This window comes from Lotus japonicus, chromosome 3, assembly GCF_012489685.1.
Source record: "Lotus japonicus ecotype B-129 chromosome 3, LjGifu_v1.2".
Lineage (NCBI taxonomy): Eukaryota > Viridiplantae > Streptophyta > Magnoliopsida > Fabales > Fabaceae > Lotus > Lotus japonicus.
The window spans coordinates 7,271,209-7,287,108 of NC_080043.1; the positions used below are offsets into that span (position 1 = coordinate 7,271,209).

Consider the following 15,900-nt stretch of genomic DNA (forward strand, 5'->3'; position numbering starts at 1 on the left):
GCATTTTTACATGCCAGGCTAGATGAAGAAATATATATGTGCTTACCTCAAGGAATGCATACTGACAAATCAAATCAAGTTTGTCTTCTTCAGAAATCTCTTTATGGCCTCAAGCAAGCCAGTAGGCAGTGGTATACTACCCTATGTCAGGCTCTCCAAACACTGGCATTTACACAGAGCTCAGCTGATCATACACTATATATTAAGAAGACTGATGCAGGTTCATTCACAGCTCTATTGCTCTATGTTGATGATGTTTTATTAGCAGGCAATGATCTCAGTGAAATCCAGTTAGTCAAGCAATCTTTACACTCTCAATTTCGTATCAAGGATTTGGGTGAGGCTAAATTCTTCCTGGGCCTTGAAATTGCAAGATCAAAGGCTGGAATTGTTTTGAATCAGAGAAAATATGCTCTTGAATTGTTATCAGACTCAGGATTGCTAGGAAGCAAGCCTACTACTACTCCTATGGATAGCTCCCAGAAGCTAGGCACTGCATCAGGGACTCCTCTTACAGATATTGGCTCTTATAGAAGGCTTATTGGTAGATTGCTCTACCTTACAACTACCAGGCCTGATATTGCTTATGTGGTCAATCAATTGAGCCAATTCTTATCAGCTCCAACTGATGTTCATGAAGCTGCTGCTCAGCGGGTTCTTCGTTACATCAAACTTAATCCTGGCTGTGGTCTTTTTTACCCTGCTGATTCCTCCACTACTCTCACAGCATTTAGTGATTCTGACTGGGCAGGGTGTGTGGACACTCGCAAGTCTATCACAGGCTATTGTATGTTTCTGGGTTCTTCCTTGGTGTCATGGCGATCCAAGAAGCAAACTACCACTTCCCGATCATCCTGTGAAGCAGAATACCGGGCCATGGCAGCCACGGTTTGTGAGGTTCAATGGCTCAGTTACTTGTTGCTTGATTTACAAGCTCAACCAACAGCACCTGTCTCCATGTTTTGTGATAATCAGTCTGCTATTCATATAGCACACAACCCAAGCTTTCATGAAAGAACAAAGCACATCGAGCTAGATTGTCACATAGTTCGCGAGAAGCTCAAACAAGGCCTTGTGCATCTTCTTCCGGTTGCTTCTTCCTTTCAGCTTGCGGATATCTTCACAAAACCATTGAGTCCAGCTCCTTTTCGTCACATTTTCTCCAAACTGGGATTGTTTAACATACACTCTCCAGTTTGCGGGGGGCTAATAGATAGTAAATAATAATAATACTAACCTTTCAGCTTTTACCTTAGTTTAGCTGGGTTAGTTAGGATTGGTTACTCAAGTTGGTTAGGTTAGTTAGCTGGTTAGTTAGCTAACTTTACTCTTTCACCCTCTGTATATAATCCTTATCCATTGTACATTGTATTCATTCAGTCATTCAGTGAATTGAATCAAGCACCGTTTCTGTTATCTCTCTCTTACCTTTCTCTGCAACTTCTCTGCAATTTCTTGTTACAGCAGGAACAACCTCCCACCAAATTGGTGCTTTGCCCCTCCCCCTAGCTTGGCAGCTGCGTTACATCAGGATAGCGTTCCTTTTCATGCCGAACCAGACTGAAGGCAAGATGCAGCAGGGCAACCCTTTGAAGGAGCTTCTCGTAGCACCAGAGCAAGCCGGTCTCCCTTTTTTTCATTCCTAAGCCTTGTGCCTCCTTCTAGGATTCTGAGTCTTTTATTTCTGGTTGTTAATAGTTGTAGTGGGACAGGTTATAAGCCTGGACACGTAATTCCCCACTACCCTCGATCCTCAGTGTAAAATCCGCCAGTTTTATTGGCTCTGAATTAATGAAACTTTAATCCGTTGACCAAAAAAAAAAAGCAAAGTAAGCTAGGATTTTCCTAATAAGCAAGTGTCTTGACTCATGACAGAATGACAGATTTCTCATAATTATTCTCAGGTGAAGAGTTATGGTAAACACAGCAAACAGTAATTGGGCATTTTTCATCAAAACAATTTCCAATCACAGTGCTTCAATTCCTCATTTTTATTTTTTTCACATTTTTATGAAATCAATCTATCTTAGCTATTGCAGTAACTCCAAAAACTTAAAAGTCATAGTTAAACTGAGATGGAAATGAACCAGCAATCTCTTCATTACAAGTTAGACCATTAAATTCTATGAGTATTCCAAGTTAAATGGAATGATAATCATAGACAGACTGAAGGTATATCACAGAACAAATATCAGCTGTACCTGATAACCACATGCACAAAAATGTATGAAGACTAATAATTTTCATGAGAAGTATTCAAACTCTGTATAGAAAATCTACTACATTATGGATTATCCATAGGTATTATAGGAACAGACAAGGAGATATCCAACCTAATTTAAACTTGACATTTCATATTTCTAAATTCTAACTGACATGAAAATAGCTGATATTGGAAAATACAATAAAAAACAGATTGAGGAATTCAATCTAAAAGAACTCAAAGTCCAGATATTTACCCCCTCCTGGCTTCATCTCAGTAGTACCACCTACTACCCTCTTACTAGTGCTGCCAATCCCAACAGTATTATCAACTGATCCAACTTTCCCTGGTGGCGGCGGCTCATTTTCTACTGGTCTCGGCACTTCCGGTGGCGTGCTGCATCTGATCAATGCCCAGTTCACACCTTCAAAGAACGGGTGCTGTTTGATCTCGGTAGCTCCCCTCTTAACCCCAAGACGATGCTGCGGCTCCTTCACCAGCAACCCGCGAATCAGATCCCGGCCGGCATAACTGGTGGCTGGTGATTCAGGAAACTTGAGCTGCTGGCCTACTACATTGAAAAGTGTTGCACGGTTTCCAGACCCTTTGAAAGGGGTTTTACCATACAATAACTCATGCAAGAAAATTCCAAATGTCCACCAATCAACTGCACTGCCATGACCTTCCCCTTTGATAATCTCAGGGGCAAGGTATTCGTGTGTACCGACAAAGGACATGGATCGCGCTGCAGTAGGCTCAGCAACCAGCTCTGGAAGCGTGCTGCAAGGAAACCCGGGTTCAGCTCTCGGCTTCCGTGACTTCTTGTTTTTCTGAGGGAAGAACCGAGGAATAAAACATGCCGGTTGGATGCATACTGAAGTTGGCTCAATACAAGCAGGTTGAACACAGAATGCACCCCCAGCCTGCTTTGAAGGGTCACCATTATAGGAAGTTCTAATAAGAGTTGGTGATACGGTGCATCTAAGGGAAAGATCAAAATCTGAGAGCATTATGTGACCATCATCTCGTACCAATACATTTTCAGGTTTAAGGTCTCTGTACACAACTCCAAGCATGTGAAGATATTCAAGAGCAAGCAGGACCTCAGCAGCATAAAAGCTACATGTGTAGAAAATCACAACGTAAATCAGTTTGATAGTTGTGCGCAAAATAATAATATATGCAATGACAAAGGCTGGCTATGGAAAGCAAGATGATCATGCTCCAGTTTTATAATATCACATTTATAGGTGCCAAAACAGCTTACATTTGATCCTTTTTAGTATATATGAACATCAACCACATACTATAGCACACCTTAACATATAGAGAAAATAAGTAAAAACGACATCATTGTCTATCATTGAAATAGAAGTATTAATATTGTAATACATACAACAAAATAGCTACATACCAGTATATCAATTTAAATAGTACAGGGAAAGTTTTGACATCTTCCTATGCTGCAGATTTAAAAGAGATGTAACTCTCCTTGTCATTGAATGATCTGGTTTGTTGCATATAAAACCTCCCATATAAACTTTTTCATTACTTTCCACTAAATCCTGAACAGGCAGGGTGTTAAAATATTCCTCAAATATAAAACAATATACTTTCCCTTCAGGAGTAAATTAATATTATATAATGCCATCTATATTCAATAAGGATCCGGGCCATTTATAAGCAATTAATCTTGAATAAATTCTCTTCACTGGTACCATGAATGTTTGCCCTTAAATTATCAAGGAGGGACGTCATAGCAGTGCACTTGAGTTAAGAAACAAGATTAATTGCAATTCCTTAGTTTGCTCTTCCTTTTGAAGTTAAGAAATTAATTTATATTTATCTAAAAAGCTCCCAAATAGAAAATATGCAAGAACATACAAAATAAATATCATTTTTCTAGTCTAGAAAAAGCTTCATGAAAAGCAGATGGTAATTAGTAACATAACTGACACTTGTTTCATGCACATAAACACAGAAACAAAGAAAAAGCAGTACAAAGCAGATCTTCATGATGAAAACCAGTTAACAAAAAGATAAGGTAAAGGAATGTAACTATGTAAATATGAAGCATACCGAGCAGCATATTCAGAGAAATGTTTCCCAGGTTGCCGCTGCCTTAAAGTGTGTAGATCACCACCAGGACAATATTCCATTACTAAGCAGGTGAATCTGTCAGTCTCAAAATGTGTATACAAAGTTGGAAGAAAGGGATGGTCCAGCAACTGCAATATCTCCCTCTCAGTCTGTGCTCTGCCCAGCTTTTTTCTGCTTGCTAAGGATGCTTTATCCATGACTTTCATTGCAAAATAACACCGAGTTCCACTAAGTTCTGAGAGATATACACTTCCGATATCACCACATCCAAGTCGCTTCAGTAATCTAAAATGACTCATGCCCAAAATTCCATCCCGCAATCGAATGGCAAGGATAGCCTTCCACCTGGGATCATTTCCCTTGTGAGGCTTATTGGCACTTCCAGTAATATTGCTCCAGTTACTGTCATCACTGAGGCCACTGCTATCACTTGCACGACTAGCACTACTTTTTGTACTCTCTAGTGAATCCCCCTTTACACTCCCCTTAATACAATCAAAGTTCCTGTCTAAACTAAGCATGCCATCACTAGTGATTGCATCACTCTGATATGTACTAGCACAACTATTAGCAATGCTCATTGCTCTGAAAACACCATCAATACTACTAAGTGGACTGACATTGCCGCTAGGAGGCAAAGAAGCATCCCACACACATTCTTTTTCCTCAGAGTCTGGAGGGAGGAAAGAGTTCTCAGTATTCTGCGATACTCGAGGACCCGAAAACGGTGAGGACAAGTTCCCTATGTCATTGAGTTCGTCAACCAGGCTTTCTTGAGGGGAGAGGATAATTGGATTTGGTTTCTTGGCTGGAACACGAATAGATAGATCTTCGATGAAAGGACCCTTCATGGACAAGTTCTTAATTAAGCATCCAGCCTCAGATTTGTTTTGACCTATTGGCACATAAACTGTTCGCATAAGATCTGTATCAACAGGTTCTGGGGGATGACTAGCACCGGCAAATAAACCCGGAGCACCATCTTCAAATGAATCACGGCTTTCCTTCAATGTGTCAACATCAGATATCAGATCTTCTGATTCAGATAAAAAGGCCTTTCCCTTCCATGTTATGATAGGCTCAAAGGAGAGAGATTCTTGTGATGATCTAGAACCGAATCCCATATCTTCTCTTACCAAATCGACCCGAGGATGTGATAACTGAGCCACTTCTCTAATGGAAGCCAGACGCGAGACAGGTACATCCCTTGATCTTGAAAACTGATTCAGTTCTCTTGCTGAAACCTCCCCAGCACCGGAAACCTCATACCCATTTAGTCTCTGATCTGCCTCTCTTGCTGCAGCTGTATGTGACGATACCTCAAGCAGGATAGGCATTGTTCGAGGAAGTACCTTCAGCTCTGAACCCCTCTCCATGTCCCAATATCACATATCATCAAATAAAAACTTCCAGTTAACAAGACCCTGCAAATAGAACAACAGGGTCTAATTCAGTAGGAGATTCATTTATTTTCCCTTACAGGTTTCAATAAATAACCATTTATCAATAAACAAGACAATGAACATGACTGGGATAAGTCCTGAAGTACCCAGAAGAAGTATTTCAAATGAAACTATGAAAGAATCAAGCAACCTATCCTACTTCCCTTTGGGAAGCTAAAAGCACGACCACCACCACCACAAACTAAATCAACATAGAAATTGAACATGCAGAAAGCCAATGATAACTGGCTAAAGCCTCAGGCATCATTAACAACAAGAGAAAGCTTGTGTAAAATCTTTGAGCTATTACAGAGAAAGCTTTGACCACTTAATTGTGTAAAACTGATGAAAAGTTACTGGAACAATGTCATTGAGCTAAATGGTACTTATTAGCAGATATAGTAATCCTCAAACCCTCAGTGACCTATATACCCAACTTGGAAGGTAATAAAAAAGAAAAGCTCAACAGATCAGGAAACAACATAGTTAGTTGAATAATAAAAACCCTTGAACTTCATTTGCAACAGAAACCAACATTGAAACAAAAAAAAAAATTGTATGAAATGCAAAAATGCAAACACCCAACACAACACCACTTCCTCTATTTCCTAAACCCATGAATGAACCCCAAGCCAACATTCCCAAACCATAAAATTGCCAAAATCAAAGTACAGAAAAAACAAACACAGGATTGAAATGAAGAAGAAAACCATGTATGTAACAATGGTGTTGGTTGGTTAAGGTTTGAACCTAGTTCAAAAGCAAACCCTTGTTCTTCTTCCCATTTCCTTCAACCACAAAGCACATTGTACATACCACTCTGAATGAAAGTTTTGTGAGTGTTAATGTTATGGTCACACACAGCTTTTGCTTTTTCCTTTTATTTTGGCTTGTTTCTTCTTTTCTTTCTTTTTCTGTGAGTGTGTGGGATCCACGAAAGGGTGAAGGGGTAGGGCCCAGTGTCATGTTGGTTGACGAGCCAGAGTGGAATAGGCGAATAGGACAGTAATGGTTCTCTGTCTGTCTGTCTTTCATCACGGTCTCTCAAAGCCGTTTTCTTTGATCCTCTTTTGGAGTTTTGCCACTCCCTTCTCCTTCTTTACCTTTTGGCTACTTAAATATAATTTTGTGAATAATACTTATTTCACAGTCTATTTCCACTGAATAATTATTTGTTGACACTCTATGGCGTGTTTGGTTTGAGGGAAGGGAAGAGAAATGAAATAGTAAGATAGGTGATGACGTGATGTGATAGAGAAGAAAAGTGAGATAGAAAGAAAAACTGAGTGAAAATGAGATGGTACTATGGTAGAGAAATAGAGTGTGAATGAATCATAACCCATTTTCACTCATGTTAAAAATGAGATAGGAAGACAAGAAAAAGAGGTATGAGTTCTGTGATAAGAGATGTAATAAGAAATGAAGAAAAATAATTACAAATGAGATTGAAGAGAAAGTAAAGCGTGAATGAATTATACTTAATTTTTATAGCATGTATTTTTTTTCCATAAAATATCTTATTTTGAATTTAAGTCTCATGCTCAAAGTTAAGTGTGGATGAATCATAACTTATTTCCACTCATGTTAAGAATTATGTGGCTGATAGAACTCATAAGGGTTTTGATATATTCATCACGATAGTTAAAATCGCGATTTAAATCGCTACATTGTACGATTTTACCATTTATCATGCTTGAGAGGCAATGCATATAATTTAATTTTCTCAAATTTTGATGTAAAATAAATGAAAAAGCGCAACACTCAATGCAAAAATATGAAAGCAAATAAATTGTACCATTAAATCAATGTTTGTTCACGTTAACATCTAACTGTAGTACAAACAGCTTTAATAGCAAACTCATTTGCAAATCACTCGAAATTGTTCTTGAATCGTATCAAAATCGGATCAGAATTGCAGATTTGTGTTACAGCTCTTCATCATATCAAAATCACAAAATCAGATCAAAATTGGATCATAGCTCTTCTTCCTTTCTTAGTCTCTGTTTGAAGCTCTCTGTTTGAAGCTCTTATGTTCTCTGTGTTGAAGCTCTCATGTTCTCAGTTTAAAGCTTGAATTTCTTCTCTACTTTGCTCCATTGAAATGGCTACTGCTACTGGAGGTGGTTGTGAAAAAATCATATGCACTTTTGTAAACTTTCATTGTGAACCAACCAGGGCAATAGATCTCTAGATTTTGATTCTTGAATGCAAATGCAGCAATTGCATGCATACAAGGAAGACCACTCAATTATCAGAATCTACATGTGCAGGTATGAGCTTCCAAAATTGGTATCAGTTTTGCCAACTCAACTTTGTACTTTAAACGTATTTCAATCACCTTCTTTGGACCACAATTGAGTCCAGTGATTGCTTTCTTTTTTCTCCTTCTATGGCCTACTTTATTGCATTGGTGGGAGTTCATCTTGTTATTTGCCATTGTCTTCATGATATAGCATCTCACTTCCTCTAGTAGTGTTAAAATAGGTTTCCTCTATACTTCAATTTCTTGCATTAAACACCTCACATGCATATATCGTTCCATATGTTATCATATTTAGACCACTCATTGAAATAGGCTTTAGTCCGTATTTAGATATTTATATTATAAGCATGCTCATTTTTCCTGTACTGTTTCTCCATTCTCCATATTGGCATTGAACTGTGGAGGTATTGTTCACCTTGCACACTCTCAAACTGTATTTATCTTTGTCCTTCCAAACTTTTTGTACTTTTTTTCCTTGTGGAATTTGAAATCTAGCTAGATGAAAACATATTAACTGAGTCAAGCCAAAACCAGTCATTGTCGATCATGTTTTGTGAAGAAGCATAATGCAGCCTCCGATTTTGATGTGCAACAGTGACTTCTCATGCATGCCTAGTCTATGGAATGACAATATGACATTGTGTAGTCAATCCACAAAACCCTCTAGAAAGCAACTTATATAGATAAGAATATAATTGTGCAAAGGTTAATTAAACCAAATTTGCATGATGCGAATTATTGCAAATTGTAGTGTGTGAACATGATAATCGATGCAGATTTTCTAAATGCATGTGGAGAAATGTACTTATGATGTTAATTTTTCAAACTTATATTTTTTCATGTGGAGGTGAAATTTGGAATAACCGACAATTATGAGAGTAATTTTCTCAAAACTCTGAATTCACATTAAATAACTAAATGTTTCTCAAAAAATCTTTATCCACCCATGGAGCTCGACTGCTAGTTGATATTTAAAGGTTTAGTTATGGAAGTTGTTTATTTCCTAAATGTACACTTTTTCTTTATTTGTTTCTAGTACTGTCGCTGCAACTTTTTTAATTGAGATCTTAGTTATTAGTACTTGTCTCTTTAATCTTTAACAAATATTAGAAATGCAAAATGCAGAGGGAATTGACCAATCATGACACTAGCTATCTCACTTTTTGCTATTTACCTCCATATTTTCTACTTCCAAGAGTCATATTTCAAACCAGTAGGAGTTTAATCAAGTCTCGCCATATGAAATTGAATTGCAAACTGAGGTTTTGCTCATAAGTGAGTGGCACCCAAACATTCATATTTGATTTTTTTTTCAATGTAAAAAGAAGTAATGTAAAATTATTGGAAGATGAAGAAGAAGTGCATGAAGACTTATATTGTGAATAATTCATTTAATTAAAACATGATATACTTCCTAATCATAATCATAACTAAGTAGGGAAATAAGAAAATAAATTAATTTATATAATGATTTAAATTACATAAAATAAGATAAGAGAATTGAGGTTTTGCTCGTAAGTGAGTGGCACCCAAACATTCACATTTGATTTTTTTTTTCAAAGAGAATAAACAATGTATTTTTTTTATAAGCAAGTGTAAAGAGAAGTGTAAAGAGAATAAGCAATGTAAAAAAGTAGGAAGATGAAGAAGAAGTGTATTGGGGTTATATTATGAATAATTCGTTTAATTAAAACATGAAATACTTACTCACATTTACAGTAAATGTGTAGACTCTTAGTCCTAATTAAGTAATGAAATATGAAAACAAATCAATTTATATAATAATTCTTAGCAAAAAAATTTATATAATAATTTAAATTACGTTAAATGAGATAAGATACTCTAAGATATATATATATATATATATATATATAATAATAAAGATATTACTTAGATATCTTTTACATATTTTAACATTTCCCATCAAGCATAAATTAATTTAGTTTCAAGCTTTACAAACTTACCCTTTAGAAAAAAGAAAAAATTAACTAATTGTACGTCAGTGTCATTGAGAAGAGGAGAAAATAAGAGAGACTATTGTCATTGCCAAAGAGGAGAAGAGAAAGGAAGGGGTCCGGATCCTCTCTGGTGAAATTCTCTCAATTTTTCTCCAGTGGACATTTGTGGCGGTTTTGAACCCCCACAAAATGTTGCCAGCTGCCACAAATTATGTCAATTTTTTACAGTAGCATTTTGTGGCGGTTCAAAACCGTCACAAAATGTCCACTGGAGAAATATTGAGAGAATTTCACCGGAGAGGATCCCAGCCCAAAAAGAAGAGAGGGAGGCGTAGGTGAAGTCGTCCTCGTTGAAAATAAAAATTCATAGTATGTGGGGCCCACTCGTATTCTTCCTCTCCCCTTGTATTTGTTCCTCATCCAAATAACTCATGTCACACTTTTCATTCATAATCCTTGATTGTTTTCTCTTCCCACCCTTTTTCCTTACATCTAAACACATGTTCATGTTTTCAACACTTTCAAACAGATGAAAAGTGCATGTTAACATTCACTCCCTCCATTCCTTTTTATAAGACTCCTAGAGACATTGTTCGCGTTCCTTAATATAAGATTCCCCACTAAATTTTAGAAATATGTATTATCATCTTCCATATATACCCCTTATACTTATTTAACTTTTGTATTTCCAAAGTTTTGATTAACACTTCTTCCACACTACCTAATACATCAATTAATGGAAGATTGTGCAAACTTTTATAAAATTAATACTTCTTCTGTTTCAATATAAGTGTCCACTTAAAGAAGATGCACACATATTAAGAAATGCAATTAATTTTGTTAACTTTTTAAAACATGTCATTTGTTTCCCAATTTTACTTTTCACAATGTATTTTTATTTCTTCTCATTTATTTTTCTAATAGGATCAACATATGCAAAACTATCAATTAATGCTCCATTGAAATTCTAAGTGGACAGTTATTATAAAACAAACATTTTCTCTCTAAGTTAACAATTATTATGAAACGGAGGGAGGGAGTAGATTAACTAAACTCATTATATATGTTTCATCAATAAACGCAATTATTTTAAAAGAGGTTTTACCAACCATTTGCTTCGAGATTGATGAATAGTTGCCCTTAGATCTCAAACCTTGAGTTCCATAATGTGATATTGCTAAGTTTAGTAATTTGATTCCAATAATCTCCCTCAGTTTGTGCATATAAGACACATAATTGGGAAAAGACGAATCCAATGACTTATAATTATAGCTAAGCCTGGTCATAATAAATACTCTCTCCGTCCCTAATTATAAGCTAAAGTTGTAAAAATCACACTTATTAAGAAAGCCTTAATTGATGCATTGGTTTTCAAAAAAAATGTACAACTTTCTATGTTTACCCCTATTTATGATAACACTTTTTCATCATTGTACTACTAATGGTGGTGCTCCACTACCAATAAATGCAAGAGTGAATATGGAAAGAAATATTAACTTTTACAAGGTTAGCTTATATTTAGTGACACAAAAAAAGTCTCAATGTTAGCTTATAATTAGGGACGGAGGAAGTATGTTAGAAAGAGACAATAAACCAAAAATTGGTTTATAGGTGAATGATGCTAAGCATCATTAGGAAACTTTAGTGGTGTATATTAAATGACCAAAGTATGAATGGACTATTGGGAATGACAAAGTGGTGTTCAAACCAAGGGACTCCGATCCGATGAAGCCACTCAGATAGTGATCAAAATGATTAGCTTAATATTTTATCACTGAAACTATAAATCTACAGCCACATTTTCCAATAAAAAGAAAAGAAGGGCCCTGTGATATGTTTTTTATGTGGGGTGTGCACTTTGTTGTTCCTTGCTTTCTGAAAAGTTTACATATTAGAGGTTTGAAGAGTGAGAACTTGGGGTTTTGAATTGAAATTAGGAAACATTCAAAGGTGGATTCTTTCAATTATTTCTTTTTTAGATGACATTTGGACCACAATGGCACTTTTTCAGCCGCTGTGTTGTCAGTATAATTTAACCTGTTATTAATCCTGTATTAAGCTTGAAAGATAAGTTAACTTCAGGTTCCTTTTTTGTTTTTTTCTTGGTCAAAGAGACAAAAAGAGCAATCAGTAGTTAGATAATTTCTTATGAAGTCTCTTTTTTTTGTTACAACTTATGAAGTCTCTTGAAGGTTGGTGCTAGATAATAAAAATTGGAAATTTTATTGATCATTTCTTATAAAAGTCTCTTGAAGGTTGGTGAGGTTCTCAGATGATAAAAATTGGAAATTTTATTGATCACTTTTGGGTATTGGGATGCCGTTTATGGAAGGAAGATTGGAACTTGATTGCGAGCTAATTTTGCATTTATCTTCAGCTTCCTTTTTTGTTTTTTTCTTGGTCAAATAGACAAAAAGAACGGTTGGTAATTTGGTAAATTTCTAAAGTCTTGTGAAGGATGGTAAGGTGCTGAAATAAAAATTGGAAATTTTGTTGATCATTTTTGTTTATATAGTTAAAGTTACATTTTCTAGAAAGGATATCGGACTCCTTTGTGGTAAATTTACGACCTCCTTCATATGAAAATTTCAAGATACATATTACCTATATCTAATCTTTGCTCTTTTGATATCTTCTTATACTTAACAAAAAAAACATATCATTCACGTGTGCAGAGTGTACCGGTAGAAAAAGAACCACAATAATATTTATATCAAAGAACTTGCAAAAACTATCACACATACTTAGGAATGAGCATCTAATGGTCTCCTAAAATATTATTAGTATTATGCTCGATAGTTTGGAAATCTTTTCTCACTATTTCTTTTTATAAAAGAAATAAAGAACTTGCAAGGAATCATTCAGTGCTTTGCTAATTTGCAAACCTGATGATAATTTTCAACCCAAAACATCAACATATTTTTGTCAACCCAAAACATCAGCTGAAAAACACTCAAACGATCACATAATAAATAGCTCCCTGGCCCGTTGGGGAAATTGGGCTTCATTTTCCTTTTCTATTTGTCTTTGAGCTTCATTACATGATCATTAGATTATTTTTTAATTACTTTTTGCATACCCATACATAACTATTTGCATACCCTACATAACTTTTTCCTAAATTATTAGAAGTAAAATTTCATATAAGAAAATACAATTCATTATTTAATTAACATCAATCATAATACGCATATATATTTCATAAATTCATTACATCACAAGTCATAGTTAAGAGTAATAACTAATAAGACTATTTCTAAACCACATGACTACGTTAGTTTCTCAACCAACCTACACGGCTACTAATCTCAAACTATTTGTAAACCAACAACCATCAACCCATGCTTCTTGCAAGTGCTAGTTAGTTGTGGGTGCTTAACATTCTATCTCTCCTAATGATCTTAGAAGCTTTGATCAAGCTGTTTATCCTAACTTCAATTGGTTCCTTTAGTGAGTAGACACTTTTCTTATCATTAAAGAACTAAATCCATAAGACTACCCACAATGGTTTCAACATTCAACACCCTCAACACTCCACTTTTTCTCTTCCCAACACTCCACATCACCTTCTCTCTCCAGTTCAACACTTCATTCAACTTTTACTCACTCCAATGGTTTTTCATTCAACACCCTACCCCCTACCCCACTACTTTTATTTCATATTTTGATTTAATTTTATATTTTTCTTTTTATGATTTCATAAAATTAAAATTTACTGTAAAAATTAAATTAAATAAACTATTATCGATTTAATTTAATTTAATTTAATGTTTTTTTATTTATTTAAATTAAATTAAATTAACGTAATATTTTTTTAACGTAAATTAAATTAAAATACTTAACAATTTAATATTTTTTTAAAAAAATATACACAATACGGTACAGGTTCCACAAGGCTGCAGGTTTCACAAAAAAATATACAAAAAAATATGCCACGTGTCACATGTAAGACCCTGGATTTTAGAATTAAATAAATAATTAATTTCCAACTCACGCATAGGAATTTGTGTCAGCATGAGGGGAACCTGACTTTCGTTTAATGTTTGGATTTATATTATGAAGAAGAAAGTTCAGGAAAAGGCTAAGGATTGTATTAAGGTCGATAAAAGTTATAGCACAATTAGTATTCGCTTAAACCTAGAACGAAAACGTTAGTAAACGACTAATTCGCACTTAAAGACACGATGGAAACTAATTCCAAAAATCTTCAGAGAAATGTTAGAACTTCTCTTAATCCTTCCATGATAAGCGTTTCGATACGAAACCCTGGAATTTACGAACACTCATTTCCGATACCGGGAGGTTTGCCGAAACTGAATCCCTGGTTTTTCTAGAGCTATTAAATTAACCTACGATGAAGACTTTTTCTATTCAGAGCTTCAAACAAAGATTCCACACGCGTGTGCCCACTCTAATCGACGTTCCAAATCTTTCTTCAGAAGGAAGTTTCTGCATCTGAGGTCAAAATCAAAAAGTGCATAAACTGCATTTTAAGCCGATAAACATTAAAAAACAAGCCTCGAAAACCAAAAATCATACTGATATTTCTTTGAAGAATTAGAAGATTCAGCGGGAAGAATATCGTGTCTAAAATACGTTGGAATCAGTAGGAAAAATCGGAATCGCGAAATAATCATTTTCTCACGTTTTCAATTTCCTATAAATAGGACTTCAACAACTCAAAAAAAAATCACACCATTCTTTTTATTTTCTTTGTTGGCCGTGGGTGAGCTTGAGGGAGAAAGGAGGAAGAGTTTTTTTCCGGTTCTTGCCTGATCGTTGCTCTGTTCATTGCTACGCGTAGGCCTCGAGGTACTGATGTTATTTCTTTCTTCTGATCTTAAATTTCGTCGCATTTTGCTGTCTTTCTGTGCTCCAAGTTTTGAGCTTTTTGTAAAACTGTCCAAATAACTTGATTTTAGTGTCTAAACTTATTCCCTACGTGCCCCTGAGCATGTTTAGCGGATTACATTTTGCCGAATGTTGCCGAAAGGCCGCTGAGTTTCGATTCTGCTCAAAATACTCATTTCTGACAAAGGTTCCACTTTTTGAATCAAAAACTCTCGACTGAGCTTAGCGTTAGTAGGATTAGTCGTCATAATCGTCGTTGGTATCGACCCCATCTAATTTGTTTTTCGAAATACTGATTTTGAGTTTCCGAGCTAAAAATATTGACCAAAATACCCCTGCGACAATTTTCGACCCGATAATTTTTCTGAGAGTTTCCCTGGCCTAGATATCGCCTAAGAATACCTATGAATTGATTTAGATCGAAGAAAAAGTTTGGAAACCCTATTTTCCATAGTGGCCGAAACCTATTTGCTTGGGTACCGTGTCCAAAAATAATTTTTGGGTCTCTATGACCTGATCCATTGCGTAGCTCTTTCAATTTTCGAAATTTTGGAGCCGGTTTCGTGTCATTCCGAGTTCTGTAGCTCGAGTTATGCTCGTTTTAGCGAACGAAGTTCTGTTGTCAATTCGTGCCTTAAGAGGAACTCTGAAGCTTTATGTAACACCCCAATTTCTCAACTGAGGAGTCACATTAGTAACCTAACAAAGTCTAAGGACCAATCTGCAATCCCTAAAAACCAAGGGAATTTTTTTTCTGTAAAACAACTAAACACTTCGGCTAAAAGGTTGGAAACATACCATAACTTTATTTAGATAACTTGTTTCCCGATATACAGTAATAATAGTTTACAATACCATAAGTAAGGTTCAGAATAAACATGCGCACTTTAACAGTGGCGGAAGCAAGACTTTAATAACAGAGTTCTCATAAAGTAAAAGAGACTCCAACATAATCCACAAGAAGAGAAGCAAAGCTGCTTCTCATACCTCTACTCCACCGCTTACAACTCGATCTCCAACTCGAGTAGCTATGCCTCGGCGGAAGGATCTCCATCGCCTAATAGCGTTAAGCGCCCAAACAAC

At 35.7% G+C, this 15,900-nt stretch overlaps 1 protein-coding gene across 3 annotated transcripts; it reads right to left on the reverse strand.

Moving 5' to 3' along the window:
- Window positions 1-2,225: 2,225 nt before the first annotated feature.
- LOC130742713 (serine/threonine-protein kinase D6PK-like) lies at window positions 2,226-6,635 on the reverse strand. 3 transcript variants are annotated; one of them, XM_057594816.1, is made up of 3 exons: window positions 6,496-6,635; window positions 4,283-5,727; window positions 2,226-3,322 (listed from the first exon to the last, which is right to left on the reverse strand). In XM_057594816.1, exons 2-3 carry the CDS (start codon window positions 5,677-5,679, stop codon window positions 2,431-2,433), a joined length of 2,289 nt encoding a protein of 762 aa, XP_057450799.1. In that variant the 5' UTR covers window positions 5,680-5,727; window positions 6,496-6,635; the 3' UTR covers window positions 2,226-2,430. The 3 variants fall into 3 exon arrangements, with proteins under 3 accessions (XP_057450799.1, XP_057450800.1, XP_057450801.1); XM_057594817.1 differs by having other exon boundaries at window positions 6,456-6,605; XM_057594818.1 differs by lacking the exon at window positions 6,496-6,635 and adding an exon at window positions 5,853-6,368.
- Window positions 6,636-15,900: the final 9,265 nt, after the last annotated feature.